The sequence below is a fragment of the Micromys minutus genome, assembly GCF_963924665.1.
Source record: "Micromys minutus genome assembly, chromosome: 8".
NCBI lineage: Eukaryota > Metazoa > Chordata > Mammalia > Rodentia > Muridae > Micromys > Micromys minutus.
In genome coordinates, this window is record NC_137977.1 from 24,284,448 (window position 1) to 24,309,984 (window position 25,537).

General features: G+C 41.4%; 2 protein-coding genes across 6 annotated transcripts in view; both read left to right on the top strand.

Annotated features, from left to right (window-relative positions):
• The window catches only part of LOC308423481 (protocadherin alpha-9), a gene marked incomplete at both ends in the record, with an annotated part of 218,243 nt that overhangs the window by 14,543 nt on the left and 178,163 nt on the right, over positions 1-25,537 (top strand). Inside the window, one exon of one of the 5 annotated variants that reach the window (XM_080920175.1) lies at positions 126-2,510. The exons of 2 other annotated variants lie outside the window; for them this stretch is intronic. In XM_080920175.1, the coding sequence (XP_080776301.1) occupies positions 126-2,510 (2,385 nt within the window). Of the gene's footprint in view, positions 1-125; positions 2,511-7,598; positions 9,945-14,790; positions 17,200-25,537 lie in introns of those variants that run through there. 2 more of the 5 variants (XM_080920168.1, XM_080920171.1) reach the window with 2 other exon arrangements.
• On the top strand, positions 20,776-23,166 carry LOC308423696 (protocadherin alpha-7; the record flags this gene model as incomplete). The annotated part of the gene is made up of 1 exon (XM_080920502.1): positions 20,776-23,166. The coding sequence occupies one exon, from the start codon at positions 20,776-20,778 to the stop codon at positions 23,164-23,166; it is 2,391 nt and encodes a 796-aa protein (XP_080776628.1).

Genomic DNA, 25,537 nt, shown 5'->3' on the forward strand with positions numbered 1-25,537 from the left:
AGAATCTCTATCCACCACTCGGAGTCTGAAAAATGAAGGACGCAGCGGGAGTGGACTGAGCGATCAGTTTTTTTCCTAGCTCTGAGACAAGATTCCTAATCAGAACAAAGCACTGAGTACCTGAGATGGAATTTTTCTGGGTAAGTGGCCAGGAATACCAACGCCTGCTGCTCTCTTTTCTCCTTCTTTCAATCTGGGAGGCAGGGAACAGCCAGCTCCACTACTCCGTCCCAGAGGAGGCCAAACACGGCACCTTCGTGGGCCGCATCGCGCAGGACCTGGGGCTGGAGCTGGCGGAGCTGGTGCCCCGCCTGTTCAGGGTGGCGTCCAAGGACCGCGGGGACCTTCTGGAGGTAAATCTGCAGAATGGCATTTTGTTTGTGAATTCTCGGATCGACCGGGAGGAGCTGTGCGGGCGGAGCGCGGAGTGTAGCATCCACCTGGAGGTGATCGTGGACCGTCCGCTGCAGGTTTTCCACGTGGAGGTGGAGGTGAGGGACATTAACGACAACCCGCCGGTATTCCCAGGGACACAAAAGAATCTGTTCATTGCTGAATCCAGAGTGGTTGACACTCAGTTTCCACTAGAGGGCGCCTCGGATGCAGATGTCGGTACAAATGCTCTGTTGACTTACAGGCTAAGTCCCAATGAATACTTTTTGCTGGAAAAGCCGTCCAACGACGAACGGGTAAAAGGTCTTGGGCTTATATTACGAAAATCTTTAGACCGAGAGGAAACTCCAGAGATATTTTTAGTGCTCACGGCTACCGACGGAGGCAAACCCGAGCTGACTGGCACTGTTCAGTTACATATTACAGTTCTGGATGCCAATGATAATGCTCCAGTCTTTGACAGATCTCTTTATACAGTAAAATTGCCAGAAAACGTTCCAAATGGAACACTGGTAATAAAAGTCAATGCCTCAGACTTAGACGAAGGCGTGAATGGTGATGTTATGTATTCATTTTCTACAGATATTTTACAAACTGTGAAATACAAATTCAACATAGACCCAGTTACAGGACAGATTACTGTAAAGGGATACATTGATTTTGAAGAAAGCAAGTCCTATGAAATTCTCATAGAGGGCATTGACAAGGGACAACTCCCACTCTCTGGACACTGTAGAGTTATTGTAGAAGTTGAAGACGTCAATGATAACGTTCCAGAGTTGGAATTCAAATCTCTATCACTTCCAATCAAAGAAAATGCTCCAGTGGGAACTGTCATCGCACTCATCAGTGTGTCTGATCGGGACACGGGTGTCAACGGGCAGGTGACCTGCTCCCTGACTAATCATGTCCCCTTCAAGTTGGTGTCCACCTTCAAGAATTACTATTCGCTTGTGCTGGACAGCGCTCTGGATCGAGAGACCACAGCAAGCTATAAGGTGGTAGTGACAGCCCGAGACAGAGGCTCTCCCTCATTGTGTACCACAGCCAGCGTGTCCGTGGAGGTGGCTGACGTGAACGACAACGCTCCTGTGTTCGCGCAGCCTGAATACACGGTGTTTGTGAAGGAGAACAACCCGCCTGGAACACACATCTTTACGGTGTCAGCGGTGGATGCGGACGCACAGGAGAACGCGCTGGTGTCCTACTCACTGGTGGAGCGGCGGGTGGGCGAGCGCTTGCTGTCGAGCTATGTGTCAGTGCACGCGGAGAGCGGCAAGGTGTTCGCGCTGCAGCCTCTGGACCATGAGGAGCTGGAGCTGCTGCAGTTCCAGGTGAGCGCGCGGGATGCTGGTGTGCCTGCCCTGGGCAGCAATGTGACTCTGCAGGTTTTTGTGCTGGATGAAAACGACAATGCGCCCATTCTGCTGGAACCTGAGGCAGGAGTGTCTGGTGGAATCGTGAGCCGGCTGGTGTCTAGATCAGTGGGCGCAGGGCATGTGGTGGCCAAGGTGCGCGCGGTGGATGCGGACTCTGGCTATAATGCATGGCTTTCGTATGAGCTGCAGTTGTCAGAGGGCAATTCCCGTAGCCTTTTCCGCGTGGGTCTGTATACTGGCGAGATTAGTACTACGCGAATCCTGGATGAAGCAGATTTGCCGCGTCAGCGCCTTCTAGTGCTGGTGAAGGACCATGGCGACCCAGCAATGATGGTTACTGCCACAGTGTTGGTATCGCTGATAGAGAATGGCCCAGTACCAAAGGCTCCATCGCGAGTGTCCACGAGTGTCACAAACGCGGAGGCGTCGCTGGTGGATGTCAACGTGTATCTGATCATTGCCATCTGCGCCGTGTCCAGCCTGTTAGTGCTCACGCTGCTGCTGTACACAGCGCTGCGCTGCTCTGCTGTCCCCAATGAGAGCGTGTGCGGGCCTCCAAAACAGGTAATGGTGTGCTCCAGCGCAGTGGGGAGCTGGTCATACTCTCAGCAAAGGAAGCAAAGGGTGTGCTCTGGGGAGTACCCACCTAAGACCGACCTGATGGCTTTTAGCCCCAGTTTATCTGATTCAAGGGACAGAGAGGATCAATTGCAGTCTACAGAGGATTTCTCTGGAAAGGTTAGTCTTACTATTTTCTTTAACTTGGCTTTTCAATAAGAGGTTCATTATCACTTTCTTCACAGATTTATTTAGTATACTGGACGTGGGATTCTTGTGTGGCAATAATTTTCCTCTTTGAGTTTGACTATATCTTCTAGCATGCAAAATTTCTGCTGAGAAATTTGTTGATAAAGCCTTATGGTGATCCAGCTGCTGCCAAAATTCTGTCTTTGTGGTTGATTCTTTACTTAGTCTCTTCCTCTCTGAACTATGCTAAGATTCTTGGTTCTGACTATCCATTTCATCTGCAGATTTATAGGGTTTAAGTCATAATTCCAAAGTCAAAATTTCTGCTGTTCTCTTTGTGAATAAACACAATGCAAATATTGGTTCACTTAAAAACAACAACAAGAACTGCCAAGTCTCTCTTGGTTCTTCATTCTTTAAAGTTCTCTTTCAGTTTTGACAATCTTCATGAGAAAATATTTCATCCTTGAGGTCACTGTTCCTCTTGCTTGGTCATGTATGTATAATTGTTCTCTGGAAGTTTTCAGTCAATTGTGTTCTTCAAATTCCAAAATTTCTGTGCATTTGGTTTAAAACCTCATCTTTGTTGAAGTTCTCTTTCTGTTAGTACTTTATTTCCTTGAGCTCACTGGGCATTTTTGTTGGCTAGTTCAAAGACAGTCAGAATTCATTCGCCTCTGCCTCTTTACATTTGGTTTCAGTAGACCTCAGAAATTGTTTTGTGTTGTGTTCTCTTGCTTCCTCCCTTTTGTTATGTGTTGTCAATGTTCCCTTATTTGCAGAAAAAAGATGAGACACCTCTCCTCATTTTTATAGCAGAGAAAGACCTTAATTGTTAATTGGTTAAGAATCTGGGCTCTTCCAAACCATTTGAACAGAGGTGCACTCTCTGTAGTTTTATAAATGAATTCTTACCAGGGGTTATCCACCGATTTCTTTCTTCAGAGGCTAATATACTCTGCTCCCCTTGGTGTCTGTTCACTGTACAGACGCCCTGGAGTAAAATGTCTGCTCACTTCTTTCCTCTTTTCCACACAGGGTCTCACTATAGCTGGCCTGAAACTCATTACACAGGCCAGGCTTATCTGGAACTCACAGAGACTATTCTACTTCTTTGCCCCAAGTGCTGAGATTAATGATGTATACCCACACCCAGATACACCCCTCTTTTTTGTTGTTCTGAATAGTTTTCAGGCATTTAGAATCTACTGTACTCTATCAATGTGCTGATTCATGTGAGACCGAAAAGAATTTCTTGATCTGCCCAATGAGAAGCTGTAAAATTGTCTCCCTGTTCTGTTCTTTCCATTTTCTCATAGGGAACAGGCTGCTGGGCCCCCTGAAGCATCAACTTTGAGTGCTTCTAATTGTCCCCACTCATCCTGGAATATGCTGGCTTCCACTTGTACTCTGATGAGAGAGTCAGAACCTAAGTCTTTGGGTAGTGCTCTACCCCCTGAATATTAGGATGTAGAATTTGAGGTCCACTCTTCACACTCCTTGGGTAGAAGCTAGAAGCTGTTGCTTCCTCCTGCCAGGGTGGTACCGTACTGGGAGAAAAGACTACAATGAGAAGTTCCCTGTGTTTTTCACATGCTTTGAAACAGCAGGCTTGAGCTTGTCTGAAGTTCAGGGGCTTCTTGTTTCATTTTTAGGTTTCTTAGGATTGGAGTAGGGCTGTGTCTTCTTCTTGACAATGTGTCTCTCTCTCCTTTAGGGGGGAGAGGGGGTCTAGAACTTCGCATGACATCACCTTGCTGATGTCTGTAGCTCTGATATGTGTTTTAAAGTCATATATTCTTTTCTCTTTCATTTTCTAGAGATTATAAGGCACACGGTTGACTTGTTAAATTATAAGCCAATACTTGTAATGTATTGTAATGTTGAGAGAATTCTGGTAGCTTAGGAAATCATTCTGTGTATCTGCTCCCAATTTATGTCACACCCGGGCTTTTCAATTATGCACAGATCCTTGGCATACAATTATTACTTTTGTATTGTTAATACTCATTTATGTTTGTGTTTCTGAGTTCATTTTTCTTCTGAAAAAGGTTCTTGAGTTTTTCTTTTACTGTGGTCTGATAGTAAAGATATCTCCATGTTTTTCTATGTTTTTCTATATTCAGATATAGTATTCAAATGCCATTTTAAAAAGATAGTTTTGTTAGGTATTTAGTGCTTAGTTGGAAGTTATTTTTCCCCATCACTTTCAAGATAACTTTCTACAGTCCTTTCATGAGAAGATGACTACCAAATTTATCATTGATATATTGTGACCCCTTTTCTTCTTCAGCTTCTTTAAAAAGTCTTTCTTGGTGAGGTGGTTGTGGCACATGTTTCTAATCTGAGCACTTGGGAGGCAGAGGCAGGCAGATCTCTGAGATTGAGATCCTGGTCTACATAGTGAGTTCTAAGACAGCCAGATCTATACAGAGAGACCCTGTTTCAAAAAAAAGAAAAAAAAAAAAAAACCAAAAGATTATTTTTTATTTGAAAATTGTCGACAACCTTTCTATTACCTGGTCAATTCTGAGTTACTTTTAAAAATCCTTCTTGAAGTTTTTAAGACCTTTTGTATCTGTGAATTCGTAGTTTATCAATTTAAAATAATATTTATTGCCGCATCTTCAAATATTGCTTCTATGGGGCTGGAGAGATGGCTCAGAGGTTAAGAGCACTGGCTGCTCTTCCAGAGGTCCTGAGTTCAAATCCCAGCAACCACATGGTGGCTCACAACCATCTGGGATCTGATGTCCTCAGTGTGTCTGACAGCTACAGTGGACTCATACGATAAAATTAAAAAAAGCAAAACAAAACAAAACAAATATTGCTTCTATTTTATACTACTCTCTTCTTCCGAGAATCACTATACATATGCTAAACCTTTTCACCATATATTTCAAATATTTTATATCAATTTATGCTTTTAAGTCATGCAGTCTCTTTGCTGCATGATGCTTCTGTTATTGCAACTTCCCCTACTTGGTAATTATTTCCTCTTCCTCCTCCTCTTCTTCTTCTTCTTTTTTTTTTTTGAGATGGGATTTCTCTGTGTAGCCCTGGATGTCCCACAACTTGCTCTGTAGACCTGAGTAGCCTGGATCCCTGAGATCTTCCTGCCTCTGGAAGGCTGAGATTAAAGGCATGAACCACTGTGCCTGGTTCTTTTCTTATTAGTCTAGGCTAACACAAAAATCAACTGAATTCCTAATTTTAGTCAGTGCCCTAATTTTAGAACCTTGCTTTGCCTTTTAAAAATGTCGAGTTTTTAAGTGAAATTATCTTCTTATAATGAGATTAACATAATGATTATAGTTACTTGTGGTCTCTCATGTCACTGAATCATCTATTAGAACATTTTTCTTCTCATAATTTTCTTTTTATTAAGTCCAACAACATTGAATTAAATTCTAGACACTGTACAAGAAGAGTTGCAGTTGTCTTGAATGATATTTTCTTTCAGAAAATTATAATATATTTAAACATTTGCTTGACATGCATTTGAAAATATACATTTTATCAATCAGAAAGACTGACTTGAAATAAATATTATTATTTTTCTTTCTGTTTGTCACTTCTGAACTATCTTTAATTATTAAGTGCTATGTATATTTTAATTTTGTATATCTTATTCATTACTTTTTATCATACTTCATAGGGCAATATAAAGTAAAGTAAGTCTTAGAGTGCTGGAATTAAAGGTATACACCACCACTCCAAGCTACAACTAAAGGTCTAAAATAAAGAACAGTGATTTAGATCAGCCAAACTGTATTTTTACTATCTGACTGAAAGAATGGCTGAGAAGATTTCTGTGTCTCCTGTGCAGTTGACAGTATCATGATTGAGAGAGAAACTCTCAAGTCTTCACTAGAGAATGGCAAATGCAAGTCATAATTCCAACAGCTGCAAAGATGAGTAAAAGTTCAGAGACTTTGATTGTCCCTATATCTGCATAAAAATGTAAGCTATTTTCCATACCAGGAGTGCCTTTCCTTCATTGAATATGTCAATACTTTTACTGGAGCCTAAATATTCTATGGCACACCTTGTCTTAATCAATATTAGGATTTCGACTTGTTGGATAAATGTAAGGTAAGTGATTATTCAATTTCCACACTTGCTACTTAGATGCTATATCTTGAAAATAGTGCCAAGTTGCTTACTAAGATTGTATGAGATCTGGACAATTTAAATCTCCACATTACAGTAATCTGACATAAAACTTGTTAGGCGCCGAAAACAGGACTAAATGTTCATTAATTTGTAAGATTTCAAAAAGGACCTGGTTAGTATCCTATTAAAACTGTTTTAATTCTTTTTGAAGATTGCACCAATAAATCACAAGTACTAAACATTACAATATAAAATATTCTGTTCAAATAATATCCAGGAAATTCATGGCCATTAGGTTAATACAGACAAACTAAAAAAAAGTAGGTTATTGCTAAGTATGGAAAAGCTACTACTGAGCAACAGAAACTATTGAAATAATAACTAATAAAAGTTATTTGATCACTTCGAGTATAAATTTCTCTATAAATAAATAGACAAATTATTTGGGGTGTCTACTGATGATGTATCCATATGCAGTGGTATGCTCATATTGAGGTTTTACTTTAGATTGTGTTTATAAAGTCAAGCCCAATTGGGACGCCCTCCGCAGAACATCAAACAGATTGGGAAGTAATGCAACTAATATAGGAGCCTGGTTAAAAAAGTGACATCTAATCAGAGAAGAGAAATATACGGAGTCAAAACCCCCACGTAATTGAAATTGAGTATTGAGAAATAATCTCACTAATAAAAGGTAAGTGAATAAAATGAAACAAAGTAAAAATGCTTACCCTTTTATCCACATGGTGTCGCTAGACACCACACGATATTATCTTTTAGCTTCCAACGTCAAAAAGGATACGGAGAGTACATTTTACTTAGAAAAAGGATCTTCCATTTTAGGCTCTGCTACAGAAGCTCACAAAAATCGAGAAAATTAAATCTATAGTAAATTGGAACTAAGTTTTCAAAGGATTTTGTGCGGTGCTACAATAGAGACTGGAGAAGTGGAACAAGATTGCGATGGTATATTCCCAGCGAGGAAGTCCGGGATTTCGGCGCCTGCTGATCTCCTTTCTGCTTCTCTCAGCTTGGGAGGCAGGGAGCGGCCAGCTCCACTACTCCGTCCCAGAGGAGGCCAAACACGGCACCTTCGTGGGCCGCATCGCGCAGGATCTGGGGCTGGAGCTGGCGGAGCTGGTGCCCCGCCGGTTCAGGGTGGCGTCCAAAGACCGCGGGGACCTTCTGGAGGTAAATCTGCAGAATGGCATTTTGTTTGTGAATTCTCGGATCGACCGGGAGGAGCTGTGCGGGCGGAGCGCGGAGTGTAGCATCCACCTGGAGGTGATCGTGGACCGTCCGCTGCAGGTTTTCCACGTGGAGGTGGAGGTGAGGGACATCAACGACAACTCGCCTAAATTCTCCCGACCTGAACAAAGATTATTTATTTTAGAGTCAAGAGTACCAGACTCGCGGTTTCCAGTAGAGGGCGCATCTGATTTGGATATAGGAACCAATGCAGCCTTGAGCTATAAGGTAAATCCTAATGAATATTTTGACTTGGATGTTAAAAGAAACGAAGAAGAAACAAGCGTTTTGCATCTAGTTTTGAAGAAACCCCTAGACAGAGAAGAAACCCAAGAACATCGTTTGTTGCTGATTGCAATTGATGGAGGGAAACCTGAACTATCAGGTACTGTTCAGTTACTGATTGATGTTTTAGATGCAAATGATAATGCTCCGGAGTTTGATAAATCTATTTATAATGTTAGATTGTTAGAAAATACACCCAACGAGACATTAGTAATTAAACTTAACGCTTCAGACGCAGATGAGGGAATTAATAAGGAAATATTGTATTTCTTTAGTAATCTTGTTCTTGACGATGTAAAATCTAAATTTACAATAGATTCCACCAGTGGAGAAATCAAAGTTAAGGGCGAGCTGGATTATGAAGACTGTAAATTATATGAAATTAATATTGATGCAGTAGATAGAAGTCCATTCCCACTAGCAGGACACTGCAAAGTTGTAGTGAAACTCGTGGATGTAAATGATAATGTGCCTGATATGGCCATAACCTCCATTTTTTTGCCTATCAAAGAGGACGCTCCAATTGCGACTGTCATCGCCCTGATTAGCGTGTCAGATCGTGACTCAGGCACTAATGGCCAGGTGACCTGCTCCTTGACACCACACGTCCCCTTCAAGCTGGTGTCCACTTTCAAGAATTACTATTCGCTTGTGCTGGACAGAGCTCTGGACCGAGAGACCGTCTCTAACTACGACGTGGTTGTGACTGCTCGTGACGGTGGCTCGCCTTCTCTGTGGGCCACGGCCAGCGTGTCCGTGGATGTGGCTGATGTGAACGACAATGTGCCTGCATTCTCACAGCCCGAATACACGGTGTTCGTGAAGGAAAACAACCCGCCTGGCGCGCACATCTTCACGGTGTCTGCTGTGGATGCGGACGCACAGGAGAACGCGCTGGTGTCCTACTCGCTGGTGGAGCGGAGGGTGGGCGAGCGCTTGCTGTCCAGCTATGTGTCAGTGCACGCCGAGAGCGGCAAGGTGTTTGCACTGCAGCCTCTGGATCATGAGGAGCTGGAGCTTCTGCAGTTCCAGGTGAGCGCGCGGGATGCTGGTGTGCCTGCCCTGGGCAGCAATGTGACTCTGCAGGTGTTTGTACTGGATGAGAATGACAATGCGCCCACGCTGCTGGGACCTCAGGGCAGTGGAGGAACTATTGAATTGTTGTCCCGGTCAGTGAGTTCCGGCCATGTGGTTGCGAAGGTGCGTGCAGTGGATGCAGACTCTGGCTATAACGCGTGGTTGTCTTATGAGCTGCAGCCAGCGACAGGTTCTGTGCGCAGCCCGTTCCGCGTGGGGTTATATACTGGTGAGATCAGCACGACACGTGTTCTAGATGAAGCGGACATGCCACGTCAACGCTTATTGGTGCTGGTGAAGGACCACGGCGAGCCACCGCTGACAGCTACGGCCACCTTTGTGGTGTCTCTGGTGGAGAACAGCCAGGCACCAAAGGTCTCATCCAGGGTGTTGGTTGGAGCCTCTGGTTCAGACTCCACGCTGATAGATGTCAATGTGTATCTGATCATCGCCATCTGCGCGGTGTCCAGCCTGTTGGTGCTCACGCTGCTGCTGTACACAGCGCTGCGCTGCTCAGCAAAGCCTATTGATGGAGCTTGTGCTCCCGGGAAGCCCGTGCTGGTGTGCTCCAGCGCGGTGGGGACCTGGTCATACTCACAGCAGAGGCGACAAAGGGTGTGCTCTGGAGAGGGTCCACCCAAGACCGACCTCATGGCTTTCAGCCCCAGCCTACCGCAGGGACCCAGCTCTACAGAGAATGTGAGTTTTGTAAATTTTACTCACTGAATTTTTCTCTCAATTCTTTATCATTGAATATATAAGGTTTTCCCCGTGGTTATTTTAGCTGTGAAGAATCCAACCTTACACACACACAGTTAACCTAGACATTTCAGAGTTAACTTTTAGCCCTACTCTTTCAAGTACATTTTTCCCCTTTTCTTTTGTGGGGAGGATGTCAAGAGATTGGCTCAGTGGTTAAGAGCACTTTTTCTCAAAGAGGACCTGACAATTCCTTCTACCCAAATGATGGCTCATAACCATTTATAACTTCAGTTCCAGGGGAGCCAGCACATTTTGGTTTCTACAGGTACATGGTACACACACGTAAACGCAGGCAAAACATTCATACAACATAAAAATAAAATAAATACATATTTTTAAAAAGCTCTATTTTTGGACATTTCTTCGCACCAAATATGACTTGCAGTCATCATTTTTCTGAAGGATGTTTTATTAATATGCTCAACACTTTCTTTCTCTGAAATATGTTTGAGTCTTTTGTGGTCATGTAGTGTATGTGTGTGGTGTATGTGTGTGAGAGAACATGACTATGTTCATGGAGGCCGGAGGAGGAGGTTCTATTGATCTCTGCTTTATTCCCCTGAGATAGTTTACGTCACTGGACCTAGAGCTAGGCTAGCATTGAACAAGCTCCAGCCATGCCTCTTATGACACTCGCACATGCTGAGGTTATACGTGCACAGGATCATATGTGGCTCATGGGTTCTTGGCACTCAAATTCATTTCCTTGTGCTTTCACAGCAAGAAGCATTTCTGTTAATACCTTTGTGTTCCTTTTCATATTTGTTTTTCCAATACTGAGGCGAACTATGTAACCCGTACTAACCTTGACATCACTAGATTCCGAGGCTGGCCTCAACTGTGAATCTCCCTGTCTTAGGCTTCCTGGTGCTCATTTACAGGCAGGAGAGACCACAGTCTGCTTGTAAAATGTTCTCATGGTATATCACTATGTAAGTACACTCACACTTAATTTAGGGCACATTGTAGAACAAATTGCAAGACATACTTTTAAATGTTTTTTTTCTTTCTGCCAGTTTTGAGACAGGGTTTTACTATATAGCTCTTGTTGGTTGGGATTCCTTATGTAAATGAGCTTGGGACTCAGATATCAACCGTCCTCTGCCTCCATAGAGCCGAGATGAAAGGCATGAGCTACCAAGCCTGGCTTACATTATTTATTCTTAATGCACAGTTTTATGATTACATCAGGATTTTTACAATAGTCCATCAACTATGCTTTTTTCTTCCTGTTCAATTGTAATTATTTTTTATAAAAGTTTAATTTATTTTTAGTCATATGTGTTTAGAAAATAATTCACCGAATCCTTATCTAAATAAATTTGCACACCGACGTTTTCTTTTTTATTGGTTATTTTATTTATTTCAAATGTTATTCTCCTTTCAGGCTTACCCTCCACAACCTCCCTATCCCATTCCCAATTACCCCTGCTTCTATGAGAGTAAATGCTTTCATAATTAAAAACTTTTTGCCTTAAACTTTTCATTTTAGTAGAGTTTTCATGTGAATAGACATAATCTTTGTTTAACATTCTTATAATACAAAGGAGTACAGTAAAATTTTCTTTTCTATTTCCATCCTAGAGCATTGTGTGAATATAGAATTATTCATTTCCCACTAAGATTAACATTGGAATTTGGAGGAATGATGGTGTCATTTTTTCAGAAACCCAAGTTTAGTATCACTTTAGGCTATTAGTATTGAGAAGTACTTGTGAAGTCTCTCCGCTCTAAAAGTCCGAGTTTGTTTGGGCAGAAAATACAATCTGTATTGCTTTACATTTTCAGTTTAGAAAAAAACAAAAATTTACTATCACAAATCTTTTCCTTTCTGTTTATCGTCTATAAACATTGAAGTCTACCATAGGCGAGTGTCCTTGCCACCGGAAAAGGAAAACTTCTATTGCTCCTTTTTATTTTGTCTTGGCAAAAACATGTGGGCTTAACATGTAATAACTAATATACATCTAATTTAAAATCCCTTTATTGCATTGCCGATTTAATAATTTTTGTGTGCATTTACTTTTATAGCTAACCCTTCTATCATACTTTTTGGATATTTATAACACACTGAGCAGCTGTACAGAGATTTTAGAATTGAGAATTAGCTTTTGCTACAGTATTAGTTTATTGCAAATAACTACCAGCTTTTAGAAATCTGGTTAGTTTAATTTTGAAACATAAAGTTACAGGTCTATATGATTGCTATGAGATGTATGGAAGAGGGACCTATTTATTTATAGAGATCAACTAATCATCTTTTCATATCATCTTACCCTTGGACTCAAATAAACTATTTGAATAAATGAAATTGAGAAGCTGTAAGCAATTTGTTTGCCAAATATCAATATTTTTCTTTCTACACTAATTTATTTTACATAAAGAATTTTAGTAATGTCTTATATATATTTTTTTAACTTGGAACCAATGCTATTATTACAACTATTCCAGTTGGATTGTATAAGCAAGCTCCAGGAAACTTTGAAGAATTACATTGAAAAGTAAATATGATGTTTAATGTTAGTTAATTTTTACCAGTTGCAGTTCCCTTTACTGACACTAATATGCATGTATTAGTTACTATGGAATACCTTCGACAAAGGGCTTTGGTGTGTGAGGCTTATACTATTCTAAAAAAGAAACTTTTCTTTATCTGCATTTGCTATTGGTTAGCAAATAACTTGCTGTTTGGTTTTCTTTATAGAGCCCCACGTAACACTGACTATTCTAGAACTGTGTTCTGTAGATGGGGGAGACCTCCTACTCTCTGAGATCTGCCTGCCTCTGCCTCTGTCTCTCAAGTGCTCGAATTAAAGTCATGCACCACCACACCTGGGCCAGCAAATGCAGTTTGTACAAATTACTGTAATGAAAGCTTTCTGAGAAAATGCCAAATAGATCTGAGTTAATTATTTGATGATAGCTTCTCACAAAGGAGTCAGCTCCGTGTTATTGTGAGGTTTAATATATATCAAAATAGTGGAAGAAGGTGGTTGTCATGCCTCATGTGAAAAGTCTTATTGGTGACTCACTTAAGTTTGAAAAGAAGTTCAATCATGCTCAGCTGATGACATTAAAATGAAAGTAATGGCAAAGCTTATATTTGACATGACTTTAATGTATGACGATAATATTTTTACATGGAAAGATGAAAGTATTAAAAGCCCCATCTGAGGCTGAGGGTACTGCACAGTGGTTGAAAACTTTGTAACACCTTGGATTCAATCTTCAGCAAATGAAGACCAAGTTTAAGCAAAAGCCATTTTAAGGAAGAGAATACAAATAGCCTACATTATCTACAAAATATGATCCATATTGAAGAATAATTGAAAATAATTATTTGGCTTGTGTATTTAACATTGGCAATGCATTACTAGAAATGAACCACCATCTAGAAGTGGTTCTAATGTTAAACTTCTAGTTTTAATAACTTAATAAATTTATACTTATAAAGATAAATATCATATATGTGGAAGATGGAGAAACTGAGGGCAGATTTTGAATATGACTAGTAAGAAGACAGAAATAAACATAAAAATACCATAGTGGTAAAGACAGTGTATCTGTCATTAAAACAAACATTAATTTCCAAGTCTTAAAATTATGAATTTACTAATAATTACTAGTAATGCTTTCATGTTAAACTGCTTTCCAGGAATTAGCATATATTAACAAAATGGACAGAAAAATTGAAAATGGGAGATACAGATGTGGGTCAGGAAATGTACAGAAAGGTCTCACATGAAACATGGGAGAAAGTGTGACCCTGTAAAAGCAAAAGATATAGGATGAAGCTGAGGTGCAGAGAAAAAGATCAAGTCTTTAGGAAGATCAGAAGAGAGCAACAAATCCAAGAGGAAGAAGAGCAGAACTTACTGTGGTAGGATACACAAATGTGAAATCATTGTAAACTGAATGTCAACCAAGAAATGCTCTAGAGACCGTTCAGAGGCACATTCCTGTATCTTACTCACTAGTCCCAATTCTGAGACCTGAAGATTTTGAGTCTGAGATCACCCTGAGACGCACAGGTGAACCTGAACTATAGTGAGAACACATACTATGTTTTAAAACATTGAACATACTATGCATTAAAATCATGTTAATATCACACAAGGGAACCATAAGCAGTATTATATTTGTGGAACAAAGTAACAATAAACATCAACAATCTTTTAATCTTTAAAAAGTTTAGATAAACTTGAAAAATTTAAACACCATCTCAAGTTTAGATAAATTTTTTAAATCTCTCTCTCTCTCTCTCTCTCTCTCTCTCTCTCTCTCTCTCTCTCTCTCTCTCTCTTTCTCTCCACAAGTTTAATATGTTCTCAAATTATGGAGAATTGCTCAATTTCTGATTTCCAAGATTAGATTATACTGCGTTTACTATTTCTAAACTTGATAACAAAAATGTCTAAAATATTGCTAAGAATCTTGTTTTTCTATGAATAAAGACCACACTCAGTTTAAGTTAAAAAAAATCTTACGAGGACACATTGTCCTTGAAAGGTATAAGCATTTGGAGCATTTACTATCAAGGTAAGGTAAAGAATATTAACTAAAAGAATAACTCTTCATTGAGGTTATACGAATTCGCTTCTTACCGTTTGGCGCCGCATGGTGTCGCTGTCTACCACGGAGTTCCATCTAGCCAGCACATAAAGCTCCTTTTTTCTGGTAGCTGGATCTTTCCAAGACTGCTGAATGATGGCGAATGCAGAAGAATTGAATCGATAGACTTTGGATCATAGGGAATTTTATGCGAAGAAAAAAAGATCTTCTAATGGAAACAAAGCGAGAAGTATTTGACATGGATTTTAACACTGAAGGCACACAGAGAACACGGTGTCTGCTGCTCTCACTTCTGCTCCTTGCAGCCTGGGAGGCAGGGAGCGGCCAGCTCCACTACTCCGTCCCAGAGGAGGCCAAACACGGCACCTTCGTGGGCCGAATCGCACAGGATCTGGGGCTGGAGCTGGCGGAGCTGGTGCCCCGCCTGTTCAGAATGGCGTCCAAGGACCGCGGGGACCTTCTGGAGGTAAATCTGCAGAATGGCATTTTGTTTGTGAATTCTCGGATCGACCGGGAGGAGCTGTGCGGGCGGAGCGCGGAGTGTAGCATCCACCTGGAGGTGATCGTGGACCGTCCGCTGCAGGTTTTCCACGTGGAGGTGGACGTGAGGGACATTAATGATAACTCGCCTGTGTTCTCCGTAAAGGAGCAAAGAATGTTAATTTACGAATCTAGGCTGCCAGATTCTTTGTTTCCACTAGAGGGCGCATCAGATGCTGATGCTGGATTAAATTCTATTTTAACCTATAAACTCAGTCCCAGTGAATACTTTGGGCTAGATGTGAAAACGAATAGCGATGGCAACAAACAAATTGGACTCCTGTTGAAAAAATCCTTGGACAGAGAGGATGCTCCTGAGCATAAGCTACTGCTGACAGCCACGGACGGAGGCAAGCCTGAGCTCACAGGCTCTGTTCAGCTGCTGGTCACTGTGCTGGATGTGAATGATAACGCCCCTACTTTCCAACAGCCCGAGTATGAAGTGAGAATCTTGGAAAACTCAGACAACGGAACAACAGTTATTAGACTGAATGCTTCTGACAGGGATGAAGGGACGAATTCAGCAATTTCCTACTCTTTTAATAGGCTGGTGTCGCCCAGGATTCTTGAGCAGTTTAGCATAGATGCAGATACAGGAGAAATCACAATTCAAGGGAATTTGGACTTTGAGCAAGTAGATGTCTACAAAATCCGTGTTGACGCGACAGACAAAGGACACCCTCCGATGGCAGGCCATTGTACTGTTTTAGTGAAGGTATTGGATGAAAACGACAATGTGCCTCAGGTCACACTGACTTCCCTGTCCCTGCCTGTTCGAGAGGACGCAGCGCTGGGTACTGTCATTGCTCTAATTAGCGTTTCGGATCTGGACTCTGGAGCCAACGGGCAGGTGACCTGCTTCCTGACTCCTCATGTTCCCTTCAAGTTGGTGTCCACCTTCAAGAATTACTATTCACTTGTGCTCGACAGCGCCCTGGACAGAGAGACCACAGCTGACTATCAGGTGGTGGTGACAGCGCGGGATGGGGGTTCGCCTTCTTTGTGTACCACGGCCAGCGTGTCCGTGGATGTGGCTGACGTGAACGACAACGCTCCTGCGTTTGCGCAGCCAGAATACACGGTGTTCGTGAAGGAAAACAACCCGCCTGGCGCGCACATCTTCACAGTGTCTGCTGTGGACGCAGATGCTCAGGAGAACGCGCTGGTGTCCTACTCGCTGGTGGAGCGGAGGGTGGGCGAGCGCTTGCTGTCGAGCTATGTGTCTGTGCACGCGGAAAGTGGCAAAGTGTTTGCACTACAGCCTCTGGACCATGAGGAGCTGGAGCTGCTGCAGTTCCAGGTGAGCGCGCGGGATGCTGGTGTGCCTGCCCTGGGCAGCAATGTGACTCTGCAGGTCTTTGTGCTGGACGAGAACGACAATGTGCCCACACTCCTTGGACCCTGGACACAAGGATCTAGTGGTGTAGTGAGCGAACTTGTGTCACCCTCAGTGGGTGCCGGCCAGGTGGTCACTAAGGTGCGCGCAGTAGACGCGGATTCTGGTTATAATGCCTGGCTGTCATATGAGCTGCTTCCTCTAACTGGTGGAACCCGGAGCTTGTTTCGGGTAGGTCTGTATACGGGCGAGATCAGTACCACGCGTGCTCTTGAGGAGGCGGATGCACCACGCCATCGCCTATTAGTGCTGGTGAAGGACCATGGGGAGCCAGCGCTGATGGCCACGGCCACTGTATTAGTGTCTCTTGTTGAGAACAGCCAGACTCCAAAAGCCTCTTCGCGAGCGGCAAGCGCCACTGGCCAGGAAGTTTCGTTAGTGAGTGTCAATGTGTACCTGATCATTGCCATCTGCGCGGTGTCCAGCCTGCTAGTTCTAACCCTCATGGTATACACTGCACTGCGGTGCTCCGTTCCGCCTACAGAGGGCGCGTGCGGGGCAGGGAAGCCTGTGCTGGTCTGCTCTAGTGCGGTAGGGAGCTGGTCCTACTCACAACAGAGGAGACAGAGAGTTTGTTCTGGAGAGGGACCACCCAAAACTGACCTCATGGCCTTCAGTCCGGGATTTCCTCCTTGTCCGGTTGTGGGTGAGCATCAGGATTTAAATGAAGATCATTGCTCAAGAGTAAGTCCAAGATTTCATAATTATTTAAAATTTGTATTGTTTTTGCTATTTTCTAATTTAAAATTTTTATTTATTACATTGGGCTAAGCATTTTAATTTTATTGTTTTCCTCATAAATCTTTATTTGTCTTTGATCTTACATGTAAACGGAATTAAGCATTATTATACCCATTCTTTACTATAGCGCTTTCAAAACCAAACTGAAAATTTTGTTACATTTGTCCTTTTCTACGACACAGTTTATATTGGTGTAAATATTTTTTCTGAGCAATTACATAGGATATTCACATTTTTTGTATTTTAATACTAGGGGGAGAATTATTTTGAATATATTGTTTTTTATAGGACATTTTATCGGACACAATTGGGTCATACATTCTTTTCTCTTTGCTTTTTAAATCTCTCTCTCTCTCTCTCTCTCTCTCTCTCTCTCTCTGTGTGTGTGTGTGTGTGTGTGTGTGTGTAGTTAAGATGAATCCAAGGACATTAGAGGGAAGTGTTCTATGAGTGATCTATATAATAATATTGAATTTTATACTCTTTAGAACAAATATTCATACTCTGTTATTTTCTGTATATTTTCCCTTGTCATTGTTATTCCTAGAGGAACTAGAGCTCTTTAGAAAGAACCTGTTGATTTCTGCAGCCATTTAGCAAAGAAGAACATTGACTAGGTTGAGTGCCTCTGGAGGAAAGAGAATGGGTGACTGAGATTTTATATTCTTTAATAAACATGCTCCATCCATAGTTATTTCTCAGTTCATCACTGTGCTCCATATAGAAGTGGTAGTTGAGAAAACCTTAGATTTTAACCCAATAAACTCACATAAAGACAATATTTCAGTGTTTGACCCAGTGGTTTTTGGCTTGCTTAGCAGGTTCAAGGGCCCAGATTCTATCTGCTGTAAGGAAAACCATAAAGAAACAAACATAAAGGTCAATGCACTTTTGTGATGTTGCAGTTTTCTCAATGGGTCTTCTTATATACTACAAGCTTTCTTCTTTTCTTTCTCTGTGTAATTATCTGCACCATTGCCTATTCCTCTACACAAAGGGCAGCCCGGTAGTCTCTGAGTCACGAGTGTGCAGCACACCCTCCTTTGCTAAATTTCACCCTTGCTGTGTTTATTTTTGCAGCATTACATAGGCTGTATATCCTGTTAATTCTCTGTTTTGAGTCTACAAAATTTAGAATATAAATAATAATATCTGTTGTAATTTCTAAGTTGATACTTCTAAGGTGCTTATAATCATGTTTTCCAAGTAGTGGCTGATGAATTACTGTGAATTTTATATCATTTTTATTCATGTGAAGTTATTTTTTGTGTTTTTTAAATTCTGAGGCCAGTATTACCCAATTATATTCTGAGCTACCACAAACATTTTAGTACCATGCATTATTTTAAAGTTATTTTTCAGGGTTAACTGTTGGAGACTTTAGCAATAAAAAAACTTTTGGATTTAAAAGGCATTAAATACTTAGAAATGAGTTCTTAAGATAGTTTTAACTTTTTTTGTGTTGTGCATTTCCCCCAGAAAATAGAACATCCTAAGCTTCCAGATCACACTTTCTTCCACTTAAGAACTGCTCTGTATCAGTTAGAGAACTAGGCTGGAGTTTGTGTTTCTACTCTTTTCTTCTCTCTCTCTTTTTTATTCTTGAAATGGCGTCAATCACTATTCCCTTTTCTTTGTTCTTTACAAAGAGGTTCAGTAAGTAACGCATACTTAATATAACAGCAAGATTTAAAATATCTTCTAAACTCTCCTGTATACTCAAGAGTAATAAATTTCCTTTTGGAGATTCTAATCAATAAAGAACACCATTTGTGCCAGGTGATGGTGGCTCACACCTTTAATCCCAGCCCCGAGTTTGAGGCTCATCTATTCTACAGAGTAAGTTCCAGGATGGCCAGGCTATACAGAGAAATGTTGTCTTGCTAAACAACAACAACAACAAACAATTTGTATAGATAATTATATCTGGTAACCTGAACATAGCATACAAAAGTACTACGGCTATATCCACCAAGTAAAACATTTAAAAATGTATAGAAGGATGCTATTGTCCAATATTTGTCCTAAAAAATGATTCAAAACCCAAACCATGGCTTCAAAATGTTGTATAAAAATAAAGATATATTACATATAATGTGACAGAGAAAAAAGTGGTATGGGTTACATAAAGTTAAATAAACAAACAAAGAAATAAGTAAATTATAGTATGGATGAATCCAACTGTCCACCTATCTTCCTAGCTGAAGGAAATTTCCAGATTAATGATGAGTTTGGTGGTTATAAAATGGAGAAGTTTCTTTGGGAGAATATTGACAATAATTAGTATTTTGGAAAAGAAATAAGTTTAAGTAAATGATTGTACAACAAAATTCCGAGTAAATCTGAAAGCAGGGAGTAACCTACGTGGGCTGGGGTACAATTCGCACAGGAAAAAAAATATGAGATGAGCCAAGAAAAGTATTATAAAGAGAATGTCTTGGGTAAGTATTAGACTTTTTAAAAAGTCTTTTCTAAAGTCATTTGAAAAGTCCTAAACATTTGAGGCACCGGTAATAAAGGTTTTCATAAAGTTAACCATTCGGACTAAGTGAGTCATGACGGCAGAGTAACAAAAGGCTTTGCAATAGTCAGAGTGCCAACCTCTCAAATAAAACCTGTGAGGGCAGATGTCAAAATTGGGAAGCATTGGAACACGTATGTAATTATTTTACTTGCACCTGGGAATATTGGGGGTGAAACATTAAAGAAAACTACACTTGTTAAACTAACGTTCAAAATATAAAACATTAATTGAAGAAATGGGGAAAATAAGATGGGTCAGAACCAACAGTTAGCTAATGAAGTGGGTTTATAGTACGAGGAAAGAAAAAACCTACATGATATTGAAGACTGAAAACAAGCATGTAATCATAAAAGCAAGGTTTTGGGTGGAAACAAACATGAGAACCATGAAGTCCTGCAACAGAACACACGAATCGTATAAAGAGAAACTCACAATTCTTGTTTCTCAAGAAGTTACTTTAGTACTCAATCTTGTCTCAAAGATTCCCAAACTTTCTATATCTCCATTCAATAAAAGTATATGAAGTTTGTTTATCACTTTGCCTTCTTGACATTAAAATAATTTACTACGTTTGTCTTAACTAAAGATATGCTTTCAGGTTTGCTTGCTTATTAGTGTAGGAAAAAAGGCTTTTCTAATACTCAAAGCAAAAATTATGGTCAAAATTAAATAATTAAAAGCTATTAAGCACCCAAGAATACCATGAAGAACAATGAGGAATGTTTCTCTACATGTTGACAACGAGGAACAAAATTTCAATTTAAAATATACTTTTCAATGCAAATTCTACTTACTACTTGGGCCACATGATGTCGCTCTTAGCCACTAAATGGCCACAAACCCAGGATATTCATTTTCCATTAGAGAGATTCTCTAGGCTTCACTCTTCGGTTACTCCACAATGGCCAGCATCTCCGGACTTGAATGAAGGGATAAAAAGCTTCTAGAATTTTAGATATCTGTCGCGAATAAAAATAAAACGTCAGTAATTTGAAATGGTAAACCTGAGAGGATACAACTGGAAGAGCCAACTACTGCTCCTGATAATTTTGGCAGCCTGGGAGGCAGGGAACAGCCAGCTCCATTACTCTGTTCCGGAGGAGGCCAAACACGGCACCTTCGTGGGCCGAATCGCGCAGGACCTGGGGCTGGAGCTGACGGAGCTGGTGCCCCGCCTGTTCAGAATGGCGTCCAAGGACCGCGGGGATCTTCTGGAGGTAAATCTGCAGAATGGCATTTTGTTCGTGAATTCTCGGATCGACCGGGAGGAGCTGTGCGGGCGGAGCGCGGAGTGTAGCATCCACCTGGAGGTGATCGTGGACCGTCCGCTGCAGGTTTTCCACGTGGAGGTGGAGGTGAGGGACATTAACGACAACCCTCCCAGGTTTCCAGCAACACAAAAGACTCTGTTCATTCCGGAGTCCAGACTGCTTGACTCGCGGTTTCCACTAGAGGGCGCGTCAGATGCCGATATCGGTTCCAATGCTCTGCTGACTTACAGACTGAGCACCAATGAACATTTCTCTCTGGATGTACCGCCCAACCACGAGCAGGTGAAACCGCTTGGGCTCGTTTTGCGGAAACCTTTAGACAGAGAAGAAGCTGCAGAGATGCGCTTATTGCTCACGGCTACCGACGGAGGCAAACCGGAGCTGACCGGCACCGTTCAGTTACTCATCACAGTGCTGGATGTCAATGATAATGCTCCGGTTTTTGACAGATCTCTCTATACCGTGAAATTACCAGAAAACGTTCCGAATGGAACGTTGGTAATTAAAGTCAATGCCTCAGATTTGGACGAAGGCGTGAATGGGGACGTTATGTACTCGTTTTCTAGTGATGTTTCTCCAGATATAAAATCCAAGTTTCACATGGATGCTGTGAGTGGAGAAATTACAGTTATAGGAACTATTGATTTCGAAGAGAGTAAAGCTTACAAGATTCCATTAGAGGTACGTGATAAAGGGTTTCCACAACTGCCTGGACACTGTACCGTTCTTGTGGAAGTTGTAGATGCTAATGACAATGCTCCTCAATTGACTGTCAGTTCTTTGTCTCTTCCGTTATCTGAGGACAGTCAGCCTGGAAGAGTCATCACCTTAATTAGTGTATTTGACCGTGATTCTGGCGCTAATGGGCAGGTGACTTGCTCCCTAACCCCTCATGTCCCCTTCAAGTTGGTGTCCACATTCAAGAATTACTATTCGCTCGTGCTGGACAGTGCTTTGGATCGAGAGACCATCTCTAACTACAACGTGGTTGTGACTGCTCGTGACGGTGGCTCGCCTTCGCTGTGGGCCACGGCCAGCGTGTCCGTGGATGTGGCTGACGTGAACGACAATGCGCCTGCGTTTGCGCAGCCAGAATACACGGTGTTCGTGAAGGAGAACAACCCGCCTGGCGCGCACATCTTCACTGTGTCTGCGGTGGATGCGGACGCACAGGAGAACGCGCTGGTGTCCTACTCGCTGGTGGAGCGGAGGGTGGGCGAGCGCTTGCTGTCGAGCTATGTGTCAGTGCACGCGGAAAGCGGCAAGGTGTTTGCACTGCAGCCTCTGGACCATGAGGAGCTGGAGCTGCTGCAGTTCCAGGTGAGCGCGCGGGATGCTGGTGTGCCTGCCCTGGGCAGCAATGTGACTCTGCAGGTGTTTGTGCTGGATGAGAACGACAATGCGCCCACTCTGCTGGGGCCTTTGGCTAACGGGGTTGGTGGTACAATCAATGAGGTAGTATCTCGAGCTCTGGTGCCTGGCCAGGTTGTGGCGAAAGTGCGGGCAGTAGACGAGGACTCTGGCTATAATGCATGGTTGTCCTATGAGCTGCAGCCGGCTGCGGGTGGAGTTCGTAGTCCCTTCCGCGTCGGACTGTACACAGGAGAAATCAGCACGACGCGTGCACTTGAGGAGACAGATGCACTGCGGCAGTGCTTGTTAGTGTTGGTGAAGGACCATGGAGAACCTTCTCTGACTGCCACAGCCACGGTGTTGCTTTCTCTGGTAGACAATGGCCAAACACAGAAGGTCTCATCTAAGGTGTCACCTGGAGCGTCCAGCATGAATCAGGGGCTGGTGAATGTAAACGTGTATCTGATCATCGCCATCTGCGCGGTGTCCAGCCTGTTGGTGCTCACGCTGCTGCTGTACACAGCACTGCGCTGCTCGGCCACGCCCACCGATGGAGTCTGTGCTCCAGGGAAGCCCATGCTGGTGTGCTCCAGCGCGGTGGGGAGCTGGTCATACTCACAGCAAAGGCGACAGAGGGTGTGCTCTGGAGAGGGTCCACCCAAGACCGACCTCATGGCTTTCAGCCCCAGCCTACCTCAGGGTCCCAGCTCTACAGACAACGTGAGTCTTAAATATTTTTCTCTCCAGGCATGCAAAATATAGTTTAGCTGTTTGTAATGATGTAACCTATTTGTAACACCAGGGAGACTGAAACAGTAAGGTGCTTAATTTTTAGCCCAATCTGGCTTACAAAGTGAGTTTCAGGCCAGTGTGAGTTTCTCTTTCATAAACTTGGGTAATTTACGTTGGTTTGCAATATTGATAAAATTTGCTAATATGAATAATGTCTTCACATTCTTTATGTAGCAGATTTTCAAAACTAAGTGTCTGGGTATCCAGTGTGTTACTCAATGCCCAGATCTCTTAAAATAGATGCCGGTTTCCACAGCATGCTAGGCAAGCACTCCTAATGAGTTCCAACACTTATTCTTCTCTCTAAATCCAACAGTAAACTAACTTAAATATATAAGCTGACCTATTACTCTTTCTTTATATTGTGCATATTCTACCACAACATGGGTTTCAACATTATTGGTTTAATATCTTTACAAGTTGAATTATCTTGGTTACTTATTGCAACAATTTACATTTTCAACCATATTTGTCTAGCATTTTCTTCTTTTAAACCCTATCTGTAGGACTGTACTTGCTATCTGTGATAATTAATACTACTTAAAATATAGTTCCATCAGTTCTTTATTTGGCTTCTTGTTTATATGGGTAAACAAGAGACAGAAGAATTGACTCAAGTGTACAGTGGAAGTTATTCCCAGTTCTTCCATTGAAGTATTTACTTCTCTGAATTCTGGGAGGGTTTGGCTTCTCTTTTGTACTCCAAAACTATGAATATATGCACAATGTGCCTTCCTGTTTTAGAAAAATAATGACACTTAAAACCCTTTCTGCATTGTTGCTCATCTTCTCTTGCAAGGCATAGATCATCTGTTATTTCTTCTTTATGTAAAGTATCTGCATCTTTACCTCATTACTCAGATTTAAATCAAGATATGTCAGTTAATTTATTCACTGTGCACATCTATGGTTCACAAGGTGGATTGTAAAACTTGTATCATTTTTAAAGCTTCAAGTATTTGTTTCGTTACCGCGGACTATCAACTTTTAAAGTTGGCTCAATTCTAGTACACACTATGAAATAGTTTTAGAACCTTTTGCTCTCTCTTTCAGTATGAATTGAAGTAAATTCGCTCAACTCTTGAGCATCTCTTATAGGAACATAACCATGCAGCACTACCGCAGGCACATCAAATTCTGCCCCCGTTTAAAGAATAGTCCATTTGGAGAACGTTTATGACTATTATAGAGCGTTAGTGACAGTAATTGTAATAGTGGTAATGATTTAAAAATGTTTGTTTTATCTTACATACCATTTTAAAACCTTCCTTAATAAGTTACTTAATAAAAGTTAGAATCCATTCATTTTTGAACACTACAGGAGTTGACAGAAGAACCTCCTTACCACAACTTTATATTCATGAGCTGTCATTTTTTGTTGGGAAATCAATTTGAGAGATACGAACTCTTCCAGGTTTTTTTTTTTTCTTTTGATGGCTATAAGGTTTATTTCTTGTTTGTAAAATTCACAGAGATTCTGTAAGTCCCTTTTAATCACACCCTTAATGTTATTTATAGAGATAGACTTTTGTAAGTAAAATGAGAATACATTTAATAGTTTCATAGACAACTCCATTATACCTCTTTTCTCTTTTACATTCTTGTCTGTGCATTTTTAGTACACCCAATATCTGTAGCTAATGACATATTCTTGTTCCAAGTGCTAAGAAGCAATTAAAATATTACATAAGCACATGTTTATCATATCTCCAACATCCAGATTTTTAATAACTTAAGTAAAAAGACATAGGTTATGCTTTGTCTAATTTTAGAAGTTCAAACTATTCAGTTAGAATATTTTCATAAAAATTAAAACCACCAGATGTGATATAACTTTTGTAGGTACTCTACAGATAACAAGGATAAGGATAGGAATCTATAGAAGAACAGCAGATTTCTTAGAAATAATCATCAGTTTAGTGATAAGCCCACTAGAGAAATTCCAATTAATAGACGTCTTACTGAATGCAGTTCAAAAACAATAATTTTTTGGAGAATTAATGAGGTAAACTTTGAGGGTAGCACTTTCACTGATAAAAATGAAGTAAAGAAAAACCTGAACAGAAAGGTTTGAGGGAGAGATGGTGTATTTCTGTAAACTATAATTCACAGTGAAAAGATGTCAGAGAGAATAAGAAGACCTGATGTGAGTCCAGACTTCATACTTGTCACAAAGAAAGCAAATGTGCTAAAGGCTTCAGCACAGTCCAGTAGAAGTTATAGTCATATGTCCAGCATTCATGATATGTGAAATGGGATGTGTCTAGGAAAACTTTAAATACTGTATGCAAGGCAGAACCAGTGATAAAATAAAGTTTGGGAATATGTCTAAGTATATTGA